This window comes from Phytophthora cinnamomi (genome assembly GCF_018691715.1).
Source record: "Phytophthora cinnamomi strain GKB4 chromosome Unknown Contig0, whole genome shotgun sequence".
Classification (NCBI taxonomy): domain Eukaryota; phylum Oomycota; class Peronosporomycetes; order Peronosporales; family Peronosporaceae; genus Phytophthora; species Phytophthora cinnamomi.
In genome coordinates, this window is record NW_027150933.1 from 2,449,790 (window position 1) to 2,469,870 (window position 20,081).

The window sequence follows — 20,081 nt, forward strand, 5'->3', positions numbered from 1 at the left end:
TCCAACACCAAGGACGAGAAAGGCACGTGCATCGGCGTATGTGATGACCATTTTAATTCCGATCGTTTTCCTGAGGAATAAAGAACAAACACACCGACGCACGTACTCCTTCTTCCGCTCGTGGATGTTTGTTCGGATGCCGCGTGTATCGTTTTAGGTAGTTTCAATCGAAATCCGTGCCATCCGTTTCAGTAATACTGACTTTGTCGAGCATGTATGACATGCCAAGATCACGTTTTTTTTACTCGGTGAACCCCTGCAACAAGCGCTGGAAACACAGACCAACGGGATACAAAATACACATATCCCAAGCAAATAAAGGACCTCGTCTGAAGGCGCAGCGGACAGATGCGACCGAGGAGTTCCTGGAAACGCTGCCGGTAATCTACCGAAGAGCAATCCAGGTGGAGGTTGTGACCCCGTCAAGGTATCTCTCGCGGCCATTCCTGGGGAAGTCACACTGATCAGCGGAGACTTGATACCGTTGGGAGATATTCGAGTGCAGAAATGGTGGTTCAGAGGGAATGGAAGACGTCCAAGGCCGTCTGGGCTGCGTCTGGGTTGCTGCGAAGCACTTATATACTGGAGCCGATAAGAGTAGACTAGACCTCGAAGAACCTCCTATTGCGCATGGAATGGTGGACTTGTTAAGGAAATTGATGCTGGACAACGTTTGGTTTTCATTCCTGTCAATTTATCCTGGCATGGCCAACGAGCATGGATAAGACGTAGATAGCATGGCGCAGGACTGTGCGAAACCAGCGAACGCGGATTCCAAGGCTTGGTAGCTTTTCCGTGCAACAAGGAAGAAAAGTTCTTCCTGCACAATTTACTGCATGATCTGAGGAGTGCATGAGTCGGTTGGAGGAGCTTCTGGCGCCCTTGGTACTACGCGTTAATGCGTTTAGGACTCTACTGGTGGAGAATTTGTAGTGTACAACGAAGACCAGGGTGCTTCACTTGCGCGTGCCTGTCCAACCCTGCGGCATTTCTAACCTCGTTGGCGATTTTTAACGAGATTCAAATGATTCGTGAAACAATCGTGCTACGGGCTGCCGTGGAGTTCGTGTACTACAACGCATGGTCACATTCACTGGGGAAACATTGAAGGGTGTCATTCAAACGCGAAGGGTGCGAGATTTACGAAGAAAACTTCCGCTTTGGACGGGTTACCGACATTCGTGTCCAGATTGAAACCCAGCCAGAAGTTTCGAGGTCGACTACCATTTGATGCGCGCCTACAAAAGCCTAATGTTGAGTATGTCGCAACTGGAACGGGTCAGGAACACTTACATGGCTGTCGCCGTGATGACGGTCAAAATTCAAGCTTGGGCTGCGTTGCAGAACGAGTTCTCGCTGGTGCCCAATCAGCTCCACTTCGGACGGCAGGACGCGCGCCAAGAATTATATTATGGCATGGTAAGCAAGTGGACTGGGGCACGCGGTTTGTATATCGAGTGGGGGTTGGCACGCGGCTCTCGCCGTTAGTGGGCGATGGCACGCTATCACTTCAGCTTCATGTAGGAGCGCGCTCTCGCGGAAGCGCTCGATTTGCTGTGCTTTACTTTTGCTCATTAATAAATTTCCTTCTTCGGAGACACCCCGGGTTCCGCGACAAAGCTAGCTTTCCACTCTTCGAAGCGCGAGTTTGTTGATCCCGGACGCCGCTGTGCAGTACTTCATCTCTTCGGTGCGCGCGTCGACTCCTGTAGGTCGTTGTGTCGCGGACACTACCGACTATTGTCGACTAAGTGCGGGTTGAAAGTTCGCACCCGTCTTAAGTGCGGTTCGCATTAAGTTCGGTATGTTCAACTTCAACGTCAACCATGGGGCCACGCTACACGGTGGACTCCGATGGCGACGTGGACATGTCGATCCCCTAGCCGATCTTCGATGTCATACGTGCACTAGAATTGCCAAGCTGGGAGCACGCTGCTCTTATTGAGTGGCACCGCGAATGGAAACGTTACGTGGAAAAGATGCAGCACCGTTACACGATTACTGGCGAGACGTTTGAGAACGTAGTGGCTACCGTGAAAGGTTGTCTGAAGCCAGGGATGCTGAAGAACCTAGCCACGTACGTGCTGAAGAAATCGCTCGCATCGGTGACGGATGAGGACATCATGAACGCTGTCAAGGCACGCTGCCACACGCTCAAGAACGTGTTCGTGCCAGATGTCACGTCGCTGTTTCTGCAAAACCTCAAGATGAACGTTTCTATGGACGATTGTGACGCAAGGGTCTTCCGCTACTATGAAGACTTTAACGCTATCATGGAGGATAATGGGCTGCAAGGACTTATCGGTATTGGGAATGAGTCTGATGATGGCTACAGGAGCAGAATGAAGGCTCGCTGTCGTATGTTGGTTGACAACCTGCAACCCCCAGTCCTGAAAGCTCAAATCACCCGGCTCATCGAGTTAGAGAAGAGTGACTGTAAATCTGATGATGTCGCCCTCTTTGATTTGATACTGGGACACGCGAAGGTGCAGCAACGGTTTCACCGTATATCACAGGATTACTCTGCAAAGACTGACTCCAAGTCGTTCAAATCAGAACGCAAGCAGCTGCGACATAGAGGCGCCAAAGCCACGACAGCACAAGCCTCGACGACAGCCGAGCCGACGTCAGCAGCCGCACGGGCTCCGCGCTCGGCTCCAACCCCGCCGCACGACGATTGTCTATTCTGCATGGGAGTACATTGGCTCAAGGAAGCTCAAAATCACACACAACATCACATGGGTTCAACTTCTCTGCGGTATCTTTGTGAATCAATTCCAGTGTGTCCAGGTACATATCTTGTGCCTTTGATGTGCAAAGAACAAAGTAGACCGGAACAAATAAATCGCTTGCTTGATCATGCACCATAAGAACCATGCACTGCTTGAACTCAGTAGGTACACAGCGAAATGTGCCGTCCAAAAACAGGGAAACACCGTTGTATAAGAGGAGCTGCCGCAATTCCGGATGAGCCCAGCCGATAATTCGATCAGGCTTAGAGGTGGGGTCAGACTTTGGTCTTGACTGGTGGAACTGAAAAAAACTCAACGACTTGCCTTCGATCATTGAAAGGGGTGGCACCTCGACGCGTCCGAGAAGGAAGGCCCCATAATGCTTCTGACGAACACGGTAGACACGGCTCTTGACTTGTTCTTCGGTCAAGCCCTTTCGAATCACGTCGTCGTCACGATAAAACTCAGCGCTCACTTGCTGCCACACATCAGGGACTGACTTCGTCAAGTCACTGATCGAGTAGTTGTCAACCCAGATCTTCATTGCAGTCGTACAGTCAACCATAGAGGTTGCGGGCACCATGGGTTGCCTGCACGTGTGTGTATTCGCCAACTCGTAATCACTCTCAGTAGGCCGAATCGCTAAACGAGCTTTGCACCCCGTGCCACGATATACGCTGCACCGGAAAACGATCTTGCGGCTCGAAGACCAGCCCCGAGTGTATGAGAAGCCCCTGTGGTTGATCGTGGTAGTCGAATTTTTCGTTGATGCCCTCCTTCCCGGTGGGCTTTCTCGGTTTTGATTCGGATTGTCCTGCCTCGTCATTTTGCTGACCACGCTACCCGTAGAAAGAAATTTGAGAAGTGAGCGTTTAATGTCACTGAGTGTGTACCGCATCATGTCGCGATGACAGCTTCGGATCCTGGATAAGATGGTATTTTCAAGGGTAATATCGGCTGTGCAGATGACAAGACGAGATAAGGTCCAGGTAAGACAGCCATAAGTAAGTTTGTGAACAGATTGCAGTCAAATGTTCGTCGCAATTGGCATAACTTCCACCAAAGAGCGAGCCTGAGCCTCACAGTATCCGATCATCAGTGACCCCATCCACGACCATTAAAACATACGACCCACTTAAACAGACGACCTTCACGACGACCCGACCAGTATACGTCCCGGGAAATAGTCTACCTGTCGATGAATAGGCTTCAAGTGAATTTTTTTGACAGCGGAAACAAATGTGACCGCATCTGCGTATTCCAGCCTTTGACTCGACTCCGACATGTACTGCGTCCAGGTAGTACGGATAATCTGGTGCAGCGTCAGATTAGAGATCAGCAACAGGAACAAAACATCGGAGCAGAGAAACCCTCAGGTGTCGGACACAGTTCGTCAGTGGGTTCTGGAGGTCACTCAGATAGGCAGCGAATTTTGGTGCGTTTAATCAAGCGAAAGTTAGTTTCGGGACAGGCTCCTTCGCCTCGCAGTATAAGCGGAAGTTAGGCTGCACCTCAATATTTCCCTGACGAGTGTTAGCTCCAGCAGATGGGGGCATCATTCTGTAACAAGCCTTGTATCTTGCCCGGCTAGTTGGGCAGATCGTACTGCTCCGCTGCGTCCGTTCGACCGCAGGACTGGAAGTCAACTCCGCACTGGCCGACAGCAGCTAACCGAGCTACTGCGCCGGATCGCTCGTATACACGAACGGATCCTATTTATTAAAGAGGCTAGATTACTCAATAGTCCTCAGGTAGTTCGTAGTCACTAGCCCACGGCTAACAACCAGAACCGACCTCAATCAATACAAAGAGAGTTCACCCACCTCACGTGAGCTACTACCTTCACACTCGTTTGTTCGTTCGTTCGTTCAACCCAGCCACACGGCAATCACGCAGCTTCACCGTCCCCAGATCCCACGTCAAGTACGTACACGGCTAATGACGGACTTTGTGTCCACCACCCGCTGGCACCTCACGCCGCCTGAAACCCAGCTAACCACCCAACTGCTCGTCCAGCTGCAGCCACGAACTGCAGAGCACCCGTCGGCACTCTACCGTCCCTCGTTCACCCAATGAACCGCAGAGTACCCGTCGGCACTCTACCGCCCCTCGTTCGCCCAATGAACCGCAGAGTACCCGACGGCGCTCTACCGCCCCTCGTTCGCCCAATGAACCGCAGAGTACCCGACGGCACTCTACCGTCCCTCGTTCGCCCAATGACTGCGGAGTACCTGTCGGCACTCCACCGTCCCTCGTTCTCGTTCAATGAGAGCTGTCGACCTCGTTCATCGTCTAGCAGCTCGTCACCAAGCCGTCAATGTCGTACGTGCCACTCGTTTCCGTGCGAACAAGCTCTCAACTCCGTCCGATTGTCTCCGTGCCTGCCAATTCTCAACTGGGTGGCCATCGTTCACCGCAGCTTTTGGGCCAGCTCGTGCTGCCGACCCTTCAGCTCCGAGATCTTCGCCGTCAGCCACTACCAGCCGTCCATTCCGGCCGCCGTCGTCTCGGCGCGACCGCTCGCTGCCAAGATCGCGTTCGTGCGGTCCTCCGTGCTCGCTACCGTCTGGATCCAGCGACTCTCTGTCGCGAACCCATGACAACCATTCTCGTTGACCACGCTGGGCTCGTCGCCCAACTCGTTCGGCATGTCGCCGCTGGTCGTCTCCGCCGTCCAGCGACCCTTCGTCACTAACTCGTGCCAGCCGTTCTCGTAGACCATGCTGGGCTCGTCGCCCAACCCGTTCGGCATGTCACCGCTGTTCGTCTCCGCCGTCCAGCGACCCTCCGTCACTAACTCGTGCCAGCCGTTCTCGTTGACCACGCTGGGCTCGTCGCCCAACTTGTACGGCATGTCGCCGCCGTTCATCTCCGCCGACCACCGCGTCGTGGCCACGCTCTACCGGTGCCCCATTACACGCCTTCTCCACCTGCAGAGTCTTCCACGACTCTGCCGTCTTGGAATAGGTGGTCGTATTCCCGGACGGATACCCAACGTCGCTCATCGTCCGCTGCCGTTCCGTGTTGTCGTCCGCGTGTGCGAATGGGCTGTAACTCGTATTCGAGTATGTAGTGGCCCGCCCTGTTCCGCCGTCTGCGTCGTCGTAGTTCCACCAGGAGCTCGTCCTGTCCTCCGGACTTTCTCGTACCTGCCACTGTTCGTCTCGATTTCTTCGTGCTTCGGCCCGCAGCTGCCGCACGTGTTGGAGCCGTCGTTGCTCCCACAGTTTCTCCTGTCACCGTGTCATCACTTTCGCGTTGGAACGCGCCTTCATATTCCAGTTGCGCTTCCAGATCAGTTACTACGTCGCGTAGTAGTGCAGCAGGATAGCGATAGGTAACTAAAAATGAAACATGCGCCACAAATTGCTCACACTCGTCGCTCTTATCTTCGCGTTCGATAGAATAGTTGTCATAACCAGCCGGCTCTACGATTCGCATCGGCCCCATCCACTGATGAACGAATTTGGATGCTTTCGGTCCCCGTGGAGGTCGATACACCCACACACGATTTCCAGCTTCAAAGGTTCGTCTTTGTTTCACGCGTCGGTTGTAATAACGTGCTTGTCGTTGTTGCTCACGCTCTCGTGCTTGCTCAGCGCACCGCTGACTGCTTTTCAAGGCTGCTAACAGCCGCTGATGATACTTCGTCAACTCGCCCGCTTCTGCTACACTGGTGCGTCGTAAGAGCTCGTTAGGACACCGCAGTCGACGTCCCATCATTAGCTCATTTGGAGATAGTTCGACTGTTGAGTGCTGTCCTGAGTTGTAGGCATACACCGCGCAATCTACCCACACGTCCCAGTCGTGCTGTTCGTCCGAATTCATATACGTGAACACACAGTCCTTCCACGTACGATGAAAGCGTTCAACCAATCCAACCATTTGCGGCCTGTACAGTACCGGATTCGTTTGCTGTGCTTGCAGCATTGTCACAAGCTGCTCAATCACTCGTCCAGTAAGTTCAGGTGCGCCATCCGTTAGTAGTTCTCTGAACGGTCCGAATCGTAACACTACGTTCCTCATCAGAAACTCTGCCACGTTTTCCGCTGTGTGTTGGTGCACAGTCTTCGCTACTGCATAGCGGGTGACATACTCCACCGCTGCGATCACGTATCGTTGTCCACCGTCACTCATTGGCAATGACCCCGCTACATCTAGAGCCCATCGGTCGCCGACGTCTCCGCCCTTCATACTTCGTAATGGAGGGATCACTTCACGCGGTCGTGCCTTTCGGCTGCCGCACTACTGACACCCAGCCACCCATCGTTTGACTTCCCGTTGAAGGTTCGGCCACCAGTAGAGTTGCGCGATTCGAGCATGGGTGTGGGGCGCTCGCAAATGCCCCGCCCAGATCGAGTCGTGGCACTCTTTAAAGACTATCGCCCATAGTGCAGGAGGTAGTATAACACGTCGTCCCTTCGGCGTTTCGATCAATACGAGTCCGAATGCCTTCACTACCAGTTTGCCCTGATACTCGCCGGCTTCAACAAGTCGTTGTACAAACCTGCTCTTTTGTTGTGCTTCAATGATTTCCGTGTCGGTTAATTGCAGGGTCAGCTCGATCGGTCGGCGTTCGTCAAGTTCATCACCACGTCCATTGTGTAGCCCGGCACCATGGTCAACTTCACCATTCGCTCGTACTCCATCCCGTTGGGAAGCATCACTTCGAGCTGTTGCAGAGTCACCAGCACTCGTAGCACCCGTGTCTGTCCTCTTTTGAGGTGGCCGTTGTTGCCCTGTCGTCGCCGACTTCGCCCAAGGTGCCCGTGCCTTCGGAAGTGCACGGACGCCATCGTCCCCCGCTGATTCGTCGTCTCGTATTGCTGGCTTCGAGGGTTGCTTGCCCGTCGGTCTCATGGCACCGTCACCAGTGCCCCGCTTCTTCGTCGTACTCGTTGTCGCCGATTTCCGCGACGCCGTAGTTGCTGCAGTAGTAGGTCGCCGCTGTGGCGGATCAATACCGCCCGAATCACAATCTACTGCTGCTTGGTGTCGAGGTGCTTGTGCACCAGCACCAACACCTTCATGTCGCGGTACGGTGTGTGTGTCGCCGACCCCAGCTTCATGCAGACGTTGCCGTCGTTGCGCAGTTGCCGAAATCGTACCAGCATCGGTGACTGCATCTTCGTCTGTCAGAATCGCCCCCACGTTCGTTCTGTCGGCTACGCGTCGCTGCGCTACTCGCTTATCTTGTCCATGGGCATCGAGTGCGTGTGTAGCCTTTGTTGCCTCTGTCGCTCTCGTTTTGGGCGCCGTTGACGCCGAAGACTCGTCGCTCGTACCACTCGTCGTCATTGTGTCACTCGGGCTTTTGCCGCGGTCGCTCGTGGCATTCAGCGCCGTCGTCGCATCCAGTCTCCGTCGTTCTTCAGCGTCAAGGAGACGCTTGGCAGCTCGTGTCAGCGGTCCCGGAGCAGCAGTGCTATCGCCTGGCCGTACTGCACGCCGCGTTTTCCTCTTCCGTCTAGCCGCCGGTGTCTCAGCCGTCGGAGTATCCAGTAGCGTCACCTGCGTGGTCGTCGGCTCCTTCGGTTGCGTTGCAACCGTCATTGCCGTCGATCTCACAGTTGTTGGCGGGCCACCCGGAGGTCCTGATCGCCCAGCCATTTCCTCAGGCACTGCCATGAACGCCGTCGTAGCGCCCTGATCCGCATCAACTGCTCCAGTGCTGCCAAGGCTCCGTCAGCGTCCGCTTGTCGCTGGACTTGCTGTGCTTCGGCTCCTCGTCGCCGCTCTGCTTCAACCGTTCGTGCTTCTCGTCGCTGCTTGAGCTACAGGGCTCTGAAGCGTCGCTGTTTCGCAGACTTGCGAGCTCTGCGTCGTGCAATGCGAGCTTGTTCGATCTCACCTTGCTCTTCGCTGCTCACTGATCCCGTGCTGTCGTTGAGCTCCTCGGTGTCGATCATCGACAACTCCGGGTGCATCTCCATCTCCACGTTCGTCGCCGGACCCGTCATGATGTCACCACTCGGCGCCGTCGAGGTCTCGTCCACCGGTACCTCTGCTGCGGACACTGTGAGCATCCTCGCCGTCTCGATTCCACTCATCCCGTTCTCGTCCAAGGTCGACACGCTGGTCGCCTTCGTTTCGATCGACATGTCCATCGTCGCCTCCTCATTCGTTGCACCGGCACGCGCGCCTTCTCCAGCTCGAAGCACGCCATTATCATCTGTAGTGTGGAGTCGGCTCGCGCCTTCTCCAGTTATTCGTTCTTCCTCTGCCTCATGACCTCGTAACTCGGCTTCGCGCACAGCTCTCTCGAACCGCACAGCCACTCGTGCTGGTCGCACCGTAGCCACGTAGGTCGCCGCCCGTGTAGTGTCCCGTTCAGCGGCGCCTGCCGTCATATGCTGCAGCACTTTATTCATACCGATGACAGTCGGTTTGGCTGCGAACCGCACCGGCTGCGCCAGCCGTGCCGTCTTCGTCTTCGTTTCCGTAGCGCCGGAGCGCTTCTCCGCCATCTCGTCCGTGTCGTCCTTCACGTTCTCGTCCATCGCCAACTCCATCTGTTCGCGTCCTTCGCTCGTACCGCCGACAACGCGCCCATTCACCACACGACCATGCGGTCCCTTGGTGTGCTGTGGTTGCGCCGTCACCGTCGTCTGTCCACATCCAACCGCACCACGCTCCTCATGCAGCCTTCGTTGGGGATGCACGCTCGTTTACGAATGCGCCGTAACCCACAACTGTGCCCGACGCGTGTGTTCCGCCACCAGCTGTAGATTCTTTCCACGTCTCTCGAGATACGCATCATTACGTGCCATAGCTTCCGTGTCTGGGCATTTACGTGCAAAGTGCTCAATCTGGTTGCAGGCAAAGCACCTCGGCTGCTCCGTGCAGAAGGATGACCAGTGTCGATTTTGCCGCACTTGGAACACGTTTCGCTGGGACCCTTCTCGTCACCGTTCTGCCACTTTCCATCGCTCGTTCGCCCCGTGTTGCGCCACTAGGTGTCCACGGCAGTTTGCTTCACTGCTGCCTTGAACTTCTTTTTCTGTGGTTTCACGTCTGATTCTTCGCCATTTGATACGAGTTCTTCAAGCTTCACATTCGTCCGCGTCTGCTGGCGTCGTACCTCGCGCTTCTTCGTTTCGGCCCAAAATTACCCATTTCACACGTGGTCAGGCAGCGGATCCCACGTACCGGAGCACTCGTTCCACACGCCCTGGGGATTGGTGAAGATAGCCACGCCGCTGGCTTCTCCATTGTTCGCCTCCACCGCGCTTGCGATCTCGGCCGGCAACCCCGTACCACTAATACCAGGGATTACATTCAAGGACCCCATCGTGCCCGTCATAGTCACGAGGTGAGGACTGGGCGCTACTGCCCACGGCTGCTCGATGTTGGCCATCCCCTGGGCGACGTTGTCCATGGGGTCGTCAATCTCGGTAGCCATATCCACTGCCTCCTCCAACGTCTTCCGCTTCGGATCTTGGTGCACTAAGTTCTTCGTCGTTTTGTCTAGGCACCGCAGCAACTGTGCCAACAGCACGCGCTCCTTCACTCGGTTGCGCCCGACAATATCGCGTAGGCCAGACGCAAAGTCTGCATATGTCTCACCCGGCATCAAACGTCTCATCGTCACGCGCAATTTCGACTTGTCCAACTTCGGCCCATATCGTCGCAACAACGCCTTCTTCAGGTTCGTCCAAGTTCTTTGTCTTTTCTTGAGTTGACTGTCTTGATTAACCCACCATTTTGCTGCGTCGTCCATCAATTTATAGCCCAGAATGAAGTACAAGGCGTGGTCAGACCACTTGCCGCGCCCCGACTTCGCTGCGCCTTTCAAGGCTAAGTCCACCCTGTCGATCCAAGTGGACACGGACACTCTCGGAGAGAGTGAGAACGTCGGGAGCTCCAAGTCCTTGACGCTTCGTCGTCCGGGCTGCTTCCCGTGTCGTTCTCGTCGTCCGTGGTGCCGTTCACGTCGTTCGTCGCTCCCCAACTCCTCGCTGGAGCTGCTGGAACTACTTGAGCTGCTGCTACTGTCGTCGCTGCTCGAGCTGCTCAAGCTGCCGCTCCCTTCGTCGTTGTCATGATGACGGTGGTGTCTGGGGTGACGTCTTCCACCCGCACCCCCGTCACGTGATTCGTTCGAAGAGCTGCTGCTGTCCGAGGGCTCCGGTGCTGACCCTCGTGCATGTGCTCGTCGTCGTGCCGTACGTCGTCCCAATTGTCGCCCTAGGTTGCTGTCATCCGTCCCCGTTGGCTGCAGATTCGACACCGTCGCCGTCAACTCTCTGATGGCTGCCGCCATTGCCGTCATCTCGGGCGTCGCTGATGTCGCTGTCGTTGCCGTAAGCTCACTCGTTGCCGTACTTCCGGGTTCCGTGGCCCTCGTTATCGCTGTAGCTGCTGGTGCCGTCGGGACTGCCTGGTGCCGTCGGCCTCGTCGCTCAGCTTGTCCAATGTCTAGGTCGTCTCGTGGCTCCGGTCGATGTCGGTGTCTGGAAGAATTATCGGCCTGGCGTGATCCGCCGTTCATCGTGGCTGCCGCCGCCTGCAATCCCGACACCGCCGTTGTCAGCTGCTGGATGACCGCCGTTATCGTCGCCGGGTCCATCGTCGCCGTCAGCATGCCTTGCGTCGGCTGCTCTCGCACGACGTGTTCAGCTTGTTGCTCGCCCACGTTCGACAGTACGTTCGTCGTCGTGGTCGACATTGCTGGCTCCTCCGGATCCGCTTCGTGAAGGTTTAGTGGCTCCTCGCGCTGCCCCATCGTCACCGATTTGCCGCCCTCATCCTCTTCGTCTCGCTCGCCCTCGTTGTTAGCTTCGTTGTGTTCGGCGTCGTCATCGTGCTCGTCATTCTCGTCGTGTTCGTCGTTCCGTGTGTCTTCGCCTGAGTCAGCCTCCTTTGTGGCGTCCTTCAGTCGCCTCACGATTCGTTTCGACTTGCCGGACTTTCTCGTCAGCGTCGTTGTCATGGCCGTGCCAGTTAATAGAGTTGTCTTGATCGTACTTCCAGCCCCAGAAAAATGGCCACCATGTAACAAGCCTTGTATCTTGCCCGGCTAGTTGGGCAGATCGTACTGCTCCGCTGCGTCCGTTCGACCGCAGGACTGGAAGTCAACTCCGCACTGGCCGACAGCAGCTAACCGAGCTACTGCGCCGGATCGCTCGTATACACGAACGGATCCTATTTATTAAAGAGGCTAGATTACTCAATAGTCCTCAGGTAGTTCGTAGTCACTAGCCCACGGCTAACAACCAGAACCGACCTCAATCAATACAAAGAGAGTTCACCCACCTCACGTGAGCTACTACCTTCACACTCGTTTGTTCGTTCGTTCGTTCAACCCAGCCACACGGCAATCACGCAGCTTCACCGTCCCCAGATCCCACGTCAAGTACGTACACGGCTAATGACGGACTTTGTGTCCACCACCCGCTGGAACCTCACGCCGCCTGAAACCCAGCTAACCACCCAACTGCTCGTCCAGCTGCAGCCACGAACTGCAGAGCACCCGTCGGCACTCTACCGTCCCTCGTTCGCCCAATGAACCGCAGAGTACCCGACGGCACTCTACCGTCCCTCGTTCGCCCAATGACTGCGGAGTACCTGTCGGCACTCCACCGTCCCTCGTTCTCGTTCAATGAGAGCTGTCGACCTCGTTCATCGTCTAGCAGCTCGTCACCAAGCCGTCAATGTCGTACGTGCCACTCGTTTCCGTGCGAACAAGCTCTCAACTCCGTCCGATTGTCTCCGTGCCTGCCAATTCTCAACTGGGTGGCCATCGTTCACCGCAGCTTTTGGGCCAACTCGTGCTGCCGACCCTTCAGCTCCGAGATCTTCGCCGTCAGCCACTACCAGCCGTCCATTCCGGCCGCCGTCGTCTCGGCGCGACCGCTCGCTGCCAAGATCGCGTTCGTGCGGTCCTCCGTGCTCGCTACCGTCTGGATCCAGCGACTCTCTGTCGCGAACCCATGACAACCATTCTCGTTGACCACGCTGGGCTCGTCGCCCAACTCGTTCGGCATGTCGCCGCTGGTCGTCTCCGCCGTCCAGCGACCCTTCGTCACTAACTCGTGCCAGCCGTTCTCGTTGACCATGCTGGGCTCGTCGCCCAACCCGTTCGGCATGTCACCGCTGTTCGTCTCCGCCGTCCAGCGACCCTCCGTCACTAACTCGTGCCAGCCGTTCTCGTTGACCATGCTGGACTCGTCGCCCAACTTGTACGGCATGTCGCCGCCGTTCATCTCCGCCGACCACCGCGTCGTGGCCACGCTCTACCGGTGCTCCATTACAATTCCACAATCGTGTTCATGTCGATATGCCCTGAGTGAGCAATTCTCGGGCCGCCCAGTGCCAACACTCTCAACGAAGAACCAATCGACTTGATAAACGGAACTATTGCCCCAATCGGCAGATCGGAAATGAATTGTAAGCGAGGACATACCAGGTTGAACCCTGTTGTAGACGTTTCATCATCGAAATCCAAGTCGCAGCGGTGGACCTGGCACCGACCGAATCCAGCAAAGAGAACGTTGACCCACTCGCTTGAGCCATCGTCGCTGAATGTTCGCACAAACTCAATAGTCGTATCCAGCGTGTTAACACGTGAGTTCAAGACAGATTGGCCTTCTTCATCGAAATCGGAGCACCTAGTGCCAACTTGGCATCTCTCTCCTCAATCACCCCACGAGGAAAGCTAAATAACGTCTCCTACCCACGAAGGGTGTCAGCCTGCAGACGACGCAAACGAGCGGAGGCAGGAACTTTGTATTAGAAGGCGTTAGAGTAACTAAGTGACTACAATACAAACCAAAAATAAATAAACAAATAACGTCTCGTCTAGGTGCCCCGATGTTCAAACGCATAATCTTCTTTTTCCTAAGCCAGAAAAGACGAGAGTTTCCAGTGAGGGGCACGCACGAGACTGTTTCGAGAACAAAGCATACGCGAGTCATTTCCGCATGTCGTCTCGGTTCGTGTGGTCCCACTGGTCGATCTCGAGTTTTAGCGCGAGTTTTCTCGTCGTTCGGGTTGTCACCAGCGCCGTACACATAGCTTCGAAGTCGTTCGCTGGCATCATCGTTTCACACATCAACTTGAGAAATAGCAGCTGGGAAAATCCAGAAAGTTGCGTTAGACTCTCAACGTGGTAACCAATGTGACCACTCTGTTTCCGATCCTCATCGTCGAGCAGACATTTGAGAATCTTTCAGATGGTTTTTCGAGTCTCGAGCTCGTTCTCTGTGTCCCCGCGCTCAAATGTCAAACACGGGTCTACACACGAGAAGCACACATTGCTCGCTACTAGTTGCCCCATCGCATTAGCAACTCGTAGCGGTATCGCGTTGCTGAATTTCGTTGTGAAATCTAGCCCGCAGAAATCGGCCGTCATTGGCCCCAGCACAAAACGAACTCGACGTGTTCCAGGCACCAGATCCTGTTCCGGTGCATGCTCAGCATACGCAGCCCACTGTGCCTCGATTGCCTTCTCCGCCTTTATGATACCCGCCAGTAACTTCATAATCACGAGGAGCACGGTCAGACATTCTGGTCGAAACATTCAGCTTAACCGGAAGTTTTGATGTCCGCGCCAGCATCTCCTGGCTTCAAATTACCGTCGAGAGTAACGATCTTCCTCAAAACCGTCAGATATTCCTCGCTGGGGTGGGGTGCTCGCGTTGGTGTGTCCCGCAGAAGTGGACGAGGTCGTACGTGATAGCACCGTCGTCAGTCTGGGTTTCGTGTGCTTCCACGTCCAAACTGGACTGCAGTGCTCCCTCGCTTGACTCTGCAAAGGGTCGTTAGCATTTAGTCATAGACGGAGGCGTCTGCGTGCTTGACCGCAGCGAGCAGCGCCAACGCCTCTTGCATCTTCTGAAATTCCCCCCGAAAAGCTGCTTCATCTTTGGTCGAGTTTCGACGGGTTGGCATGGTGGCGTTGAGGACGATGCTAGAGAGCAGCGACACATACTCCTCGGTTGTCTGGTCCTCAGTGTAGCTACAATGGATGCGGGGCTTTTACGTTTTCCACCACGGGGCTAAGACCCCCCCCCCCCCCCAGCGCGCCATAACGAAACGATCTCCTCCTCCGAGCCCTCCATCGTTTGCAGTAGGTCCACTTGAGAACTAAATGGAAGAAGAAGACCAGCAAAGAAAGATAAACGGTAAGGAGGTTTCTTCTTCATTAACCTCTACCGCTCAGGTCCCCGTTTTAGAACCCGAAAAGCGTTGGAAGCACCTACTGGTCCAACTCCTGACGCTCGACCCCCTCTTTCCAAGGCCCCATTGCGATCATAACGTATTTAGAAAAAAAAAAGATAGAACATTAAAATAATAACAAAGTTGCTGTATATTGCGATACCTGTACTAGTTGAAGTATGCCACCACAGGTATTACTTATCGTAGCGTAGCTTCAACGTGATGAAGGTTTCTTCGCTAGTAATTCACTTTACTTTTAGCATTGCGACGGTAGAATAGATTACGCTTACTAGTTTGACATTCAAGTGTACCTATGTACGCCAGCGTTTGGTAGTCATGACATATTTCATACTTGATGGGCGTTGCAGTTCGTGCCCTTCAGACGCGTGCAAAACACAACGTCAGGTAAGCGGGGAATTGGGTCCGGAACTCTCCAAATTGCACAATCCATACACAGAAACATCTACTGCACAGTACATATAACTAATACTTCCCAGCATTTGAACAATCAATCACGCTGCAAGTTGCAACAAGGATGCCCTTGACCATATGGGAGCAAACGTCCGATCCGTCAGCACTGCCAGATCCGAACCTCCGATCCTGCTACAACATGGCGGGTAGCCAACCGACTCAGTTGGCTGTTCGCGGTTACCGAGACCTTGTCATTTCTCTTTGGGCAATCCCAACCCCAGTCAGCCGGTTTCTTCTAAAGTCCAACCCTATGATACGCAAATATTGGTCGGCTTTGACCGTCGCTTTCGCTCCCCTCGCTAGTACCGGCGGGGTTCAACAGCTACGAGTTTGGGTGAAGTTTCTGCAAATAGTCCTGCATTGGACACTCGCTAAAGCACCTTCGGTTTGCACCTTTCGCACCTTCGTTAAATTTGCGGTCTTAATGTCATTTTCATGGTTCGGGTGAACCGGAGTCACAACCACGGATCATGTGAACCCAGCACGATCTTTAAGCGCCGCATTCCCAGATTCGCAGCTTCGATGACAGGTCTCGCAGGTCCAAAGGTGTGCACCTTTCGTACGTGATAGAACGAGGGTGATCTTGAGGTTGCACTTCGCTGTCTGATCGACTGGATCCCTACCGCGACGCAGACGGCCTGGGCGTGGTGACACGTGCCACCGGGGGTTTGTGGTTGAAGAAGGGAGGATCTCGCAACCTGATTGGCTGGACTATCTCTGGTACTGGAATGTGATTGGACGACAACTTCAATTTGGGTGCCTATGTATTTGCATATGTTGAATCAACCGTTTTGAGACGCAGCCGGGATTAGGTGGACCAGTCTTACGACTGGCAACTTCGTTTGGACCGCAGCCAGATCGTTTGGACCACATCTACAAGACTCACCTACTAGGGAACATTGCATACAGTAGGGACTGCTAGCTGGCAAAGACACTAACCTAAATCGAGCTCACTTTTGGATTCCCTTCCAACCATTCACTCGACTACCAAACCTCATTTGCACACTCTCAATTGGTTATGAGCCCAAGCTACGCGGACACTGTCAAGCTCGTGGACGATAACTATTTCCACTGGGAGTTCAACATGCGGATGTAGCTCTCGCGGAAGGGTCTGCTGCTCCACAACATCCAGGTAGAGTTCGACCCAGTGAGCAACCGCACCACAGATGCATGGAAGACCGACGATCGGTAAGCCCTTGGGGTGATCGCTGGCGACGTCAGCCTCACATTCCAACTGTACACCCGTGGTGCGATGACTGCGATGGACGCATGGATCATGCTCCAGGAGCACGCTCAAGAACCGACTCCTCGTCACCAAGAAGCTGCATAACTTCAAGATGGAGCCCGGTACGCGGTTCACGACGCCTGTCGTACGGCTACGGATGCGCAGCGAGCGGAGGCCCGAGAGAAGTTCAAGGCTGCTAAGGAGCGGCGCGCTGGTGCGTTAAGATCCAATGCTGCGTGACACAGGACAAGTGCTAGATCGGTCTGCATCAGCGGTCTCCTCACGGTTCCTTACGTCCCTGACACTTGTGCTGACAGAATCATCATCCCGGAAGGCATCGTGACCTCACTTCGTGCTGTGCAACCGACTCTCTCATCTGTCCTATTAAGTGCGCCAGTGGAGGCAGAAATGACGGACGGACGCCGGCTGGTATGCGATCATGAGCTGTTATTGGACCTCGAACTGACGACGTTGGCCAGCCTGGTGACGCTGCGGCCAGTGCCGTGTCTTATTTTGAGCGGTGGCGGCGACAAGCTACTGCTCGGACGTGACGTGCTGAAGGGGCTCGGCATTGATGTTGAGCAGCAACTGGCTCAGTTGGCCGACCCTGCATTGCTTGGCGGTGAAAAGATGAGTTTCCAGTGGGTGACGAACTCCCTTTTGCGCCAGGACCAATTGTAGTCGGCCTACTTTGGCTCACTACTTTAGCTCACACGTCGCGCTACGTGTATGAGGAAGCGTAGGAGTTTATTAATAATTTAAATTAATTATACTTGAGTCCACAAGTATAATATAAATCAAATAAAACACCAAGTAGCTAGTGTAAGGTAAAATGATAACTGTATTGTTTGTAAATTGATATTCCTCCTAAATCTGCTGAAACTGTTTATCATATATGAAAGGGGTTGACAGCGGCTTCCCCGCCAATATGCACGTCTCTAATTGGTAGAAAGATGCTGCTTTCTACCAATAGGATCTTTTGGGTAGGTGTGGACCACTCATTGTGGTGGCCCACTTCAATGTATCCATTGGTGTAACTTACACCAATGTGAGGAAGTATCTAACAACCTTTAACAGATATTTATCTGTTAAACCATAAGTGACAAATATCATGCACAAGTGACAGTTGTCACTTGTGACCGTTGCATGCACAAGTGACTGTTGTCACTTGTGTGTGTAACCCCGTTACAGCACCTGTTGCCGTAAACGCGAAGTCGGACGCAGCTTGCGCGACTTGCTCACGTTCGTCGTCGGCCTTCTTGTTGCGGCACTCGAATTCGTTGTGGCCAGTCTTCTTGCAGTAGAAGCACTTGCCGTTGAACCGATGCTTGAAATTCTCCTTCTTCTTCGTAGCAAACGCCTTCTCTTGAGCCGATGACGATTCATCCGAGGCTTCAACACCAGCGAGCGCTTGGATTGCGTACGAGAGCGTCATGTTCGGCGTGTTCTCGAGCACGGTACTGGTCATCCGGTACTCGTCCGTCAAACTGCCGAGCAGTAGCACGAGTTGGCGTGTCTCGTCGAGAGGCTCACCAATCGTCTCCATTTGGAGCACGATTTCCTTGAATCGGTCCACGTGCCGTTGCTCAACGCCGTTGAAAAGCTGTTCCCGAACGCTGAGGTGATCGTCTGCCTGTTTCACTTTAAACAGGCAGTGCGAGGACGAATGAAAACTATATACCACATCCCAGAGGCAGAGATCCGAATCGCAATGCAGAAAGGAGTTCTAGACGTTCTAACTGAAATCGACCCAGAGTTAGTGCCGCGACAAGGAATTCGGTGGGTAAAGCGAACTATACGTGATCGGTGTGCTGCGGCCGGCGTGACGTACACACGCTCGAAATGGAAGCAGTTCTGGGGGTATTTCCGTGCGACGTGGCTCGATCGCTACAATGTCGAGGCGTGGAATGTATTTGGGCTCGAAACCAGTTTGGTGGCCAGGACCAACAACCCGCTTGAGCGGTTTAACAGGGAGTTGAACCAAGCATTTCCTTCTCCGTACCCCAACATTGCCACTTTCGTGCGAGTTATCAGATACATTTCCCAGAACTATGTTGCAAAATTGACAAACGTAGCTCAAGGTAGGCGAAGAAGAGGCAACAGGTCAAACGCGAAGAGAAGGAAGAACGCTCAGCGGGCGGTTCAGGAAAGTATAGAGCTCCCAGAGTCAGTGTCTTTCTCTGAAGCGGATACTTGTGATGACTCTGAAAGCAATGGAGAATTTGAAGAAAGTGACGATTCTTCCACTGATGAATTTAGAGATACGGGCAATGACGGCAATGAAGGCGGTCATGACGACGGAGAAGACGTCGCAAGTGATGAGGTGTTTCCTAACTACTCATTTGAGCCTAGTGAGTGCGGAGATGAGGATGAGATCCAAGCTGCAAACGTGTAGTGGTCGAGATGAAGCGCACAACGTACTAACCAGACATCGCTGCGCGCTCAGCAGTTGAACCGTCGTGGTAGGGGCTAGATATAGTGAGCGTAGTGGACGCCATGAACTAGGGACTACCTGATATATCGAATGCATTATTTTCTTGTGAGTTGCACGACGTGCAGAGTCCACGATATCTTAACTAGTACGGATCGGGCCTGATGATTTGGTCGGCAAAATCACACGACCCATTCGGCCGACCCGACCGGTATACGACCCGGGAAGTAATCTCCCCATCGACAGCGTAAGCCAGTGCCAATGAAGTGTAAGCTCGCATTGTTGAGAGTGCTAGAGCCCAGAAAATCAGCGGAATCGACGATGAAGAAGCAGAAGACCGAAACATCCGAGGGTGCAGTGGCGAATATCGACCACCACGTGGTGGCGAGTATTTTCTCGTTTACATCTCCTCTCATTAACTGAGAAGTGTATTTCGTTTGGGTCTCCTCAGCGGCTTACCATTGTTGACCAACAAGGCCAGCAAGTGCTACTAGGACGACACGGACATGTTTCATCGAGACAGCAAGTCGAGCAATTACGAGCAGCCCTGCACGGTGCACAGCAGCGACAACAACCAGACAACAATGCGAGTTGATTGCCTCGGGAAATCACTAGGTAGCGGACGCCGTTGAAAGGCTTGCGCTCCGGTGTTGCATCATTCTCGCAAGACCCCAAATGCAGAGCATACATGTCACGTAGTACACCATTATTTTTCGATTGCGGCAATTAAGACAAAACGGGACTACAAGCAAGCTTCCGTGGGCGCCAACAGCGTCTTACCAGACGTGTACGTCACGTAGCAGCTGAAGAAGCCACGAACAACAAGAACAACCGGAGATGGGAGCTTCTCCCACATGGGGATATCCTGCCACATTTTCTTGAGCAGGAAGACAATCAGCAAGTCAGCGTGATGCACGAGGCGCCCACGAAGTCACCAGGTCGGAGAAGTGGTCCTTCAAAATGACCGACAAGATCAAGAGCACCTCGATGATAGTCACGCGGAGGGTCATGTACTTGATCGCGTTGGGCCCACGGTACTACAGTAGTCACCTCAGTACGGGTT

At 54.1% G+C, this 20,081-nt stretch overlaps 1 protein-coding gene across 1 annotated transcript; it reads left to right on the top strand.

Moving 5' to 3' along the window:
- Positions 1 to 2,057: 2,057 nt before the first annotated feature.
- On the top strand, positions 2,058 to 17,268 carry IUM83_02021 (uncharacterized protein; the record flags this gene model as incomplete). The annotated part of the gene is made up of 2 exons (XM_067925917.1): positions 2,058 to 2,317; positions 16,905 to 17,268. 2 exons carry the CDS (start codon positions 2,058 to 2,060, stop codon positions 17,266 to 17,268), a joined length of 624 nt encoding a protein of 207 aa, XP_067800922.1.
- Between the last annotated feature and the right edge of the window lie 2,813 nt (positions 17,269 to 20,081).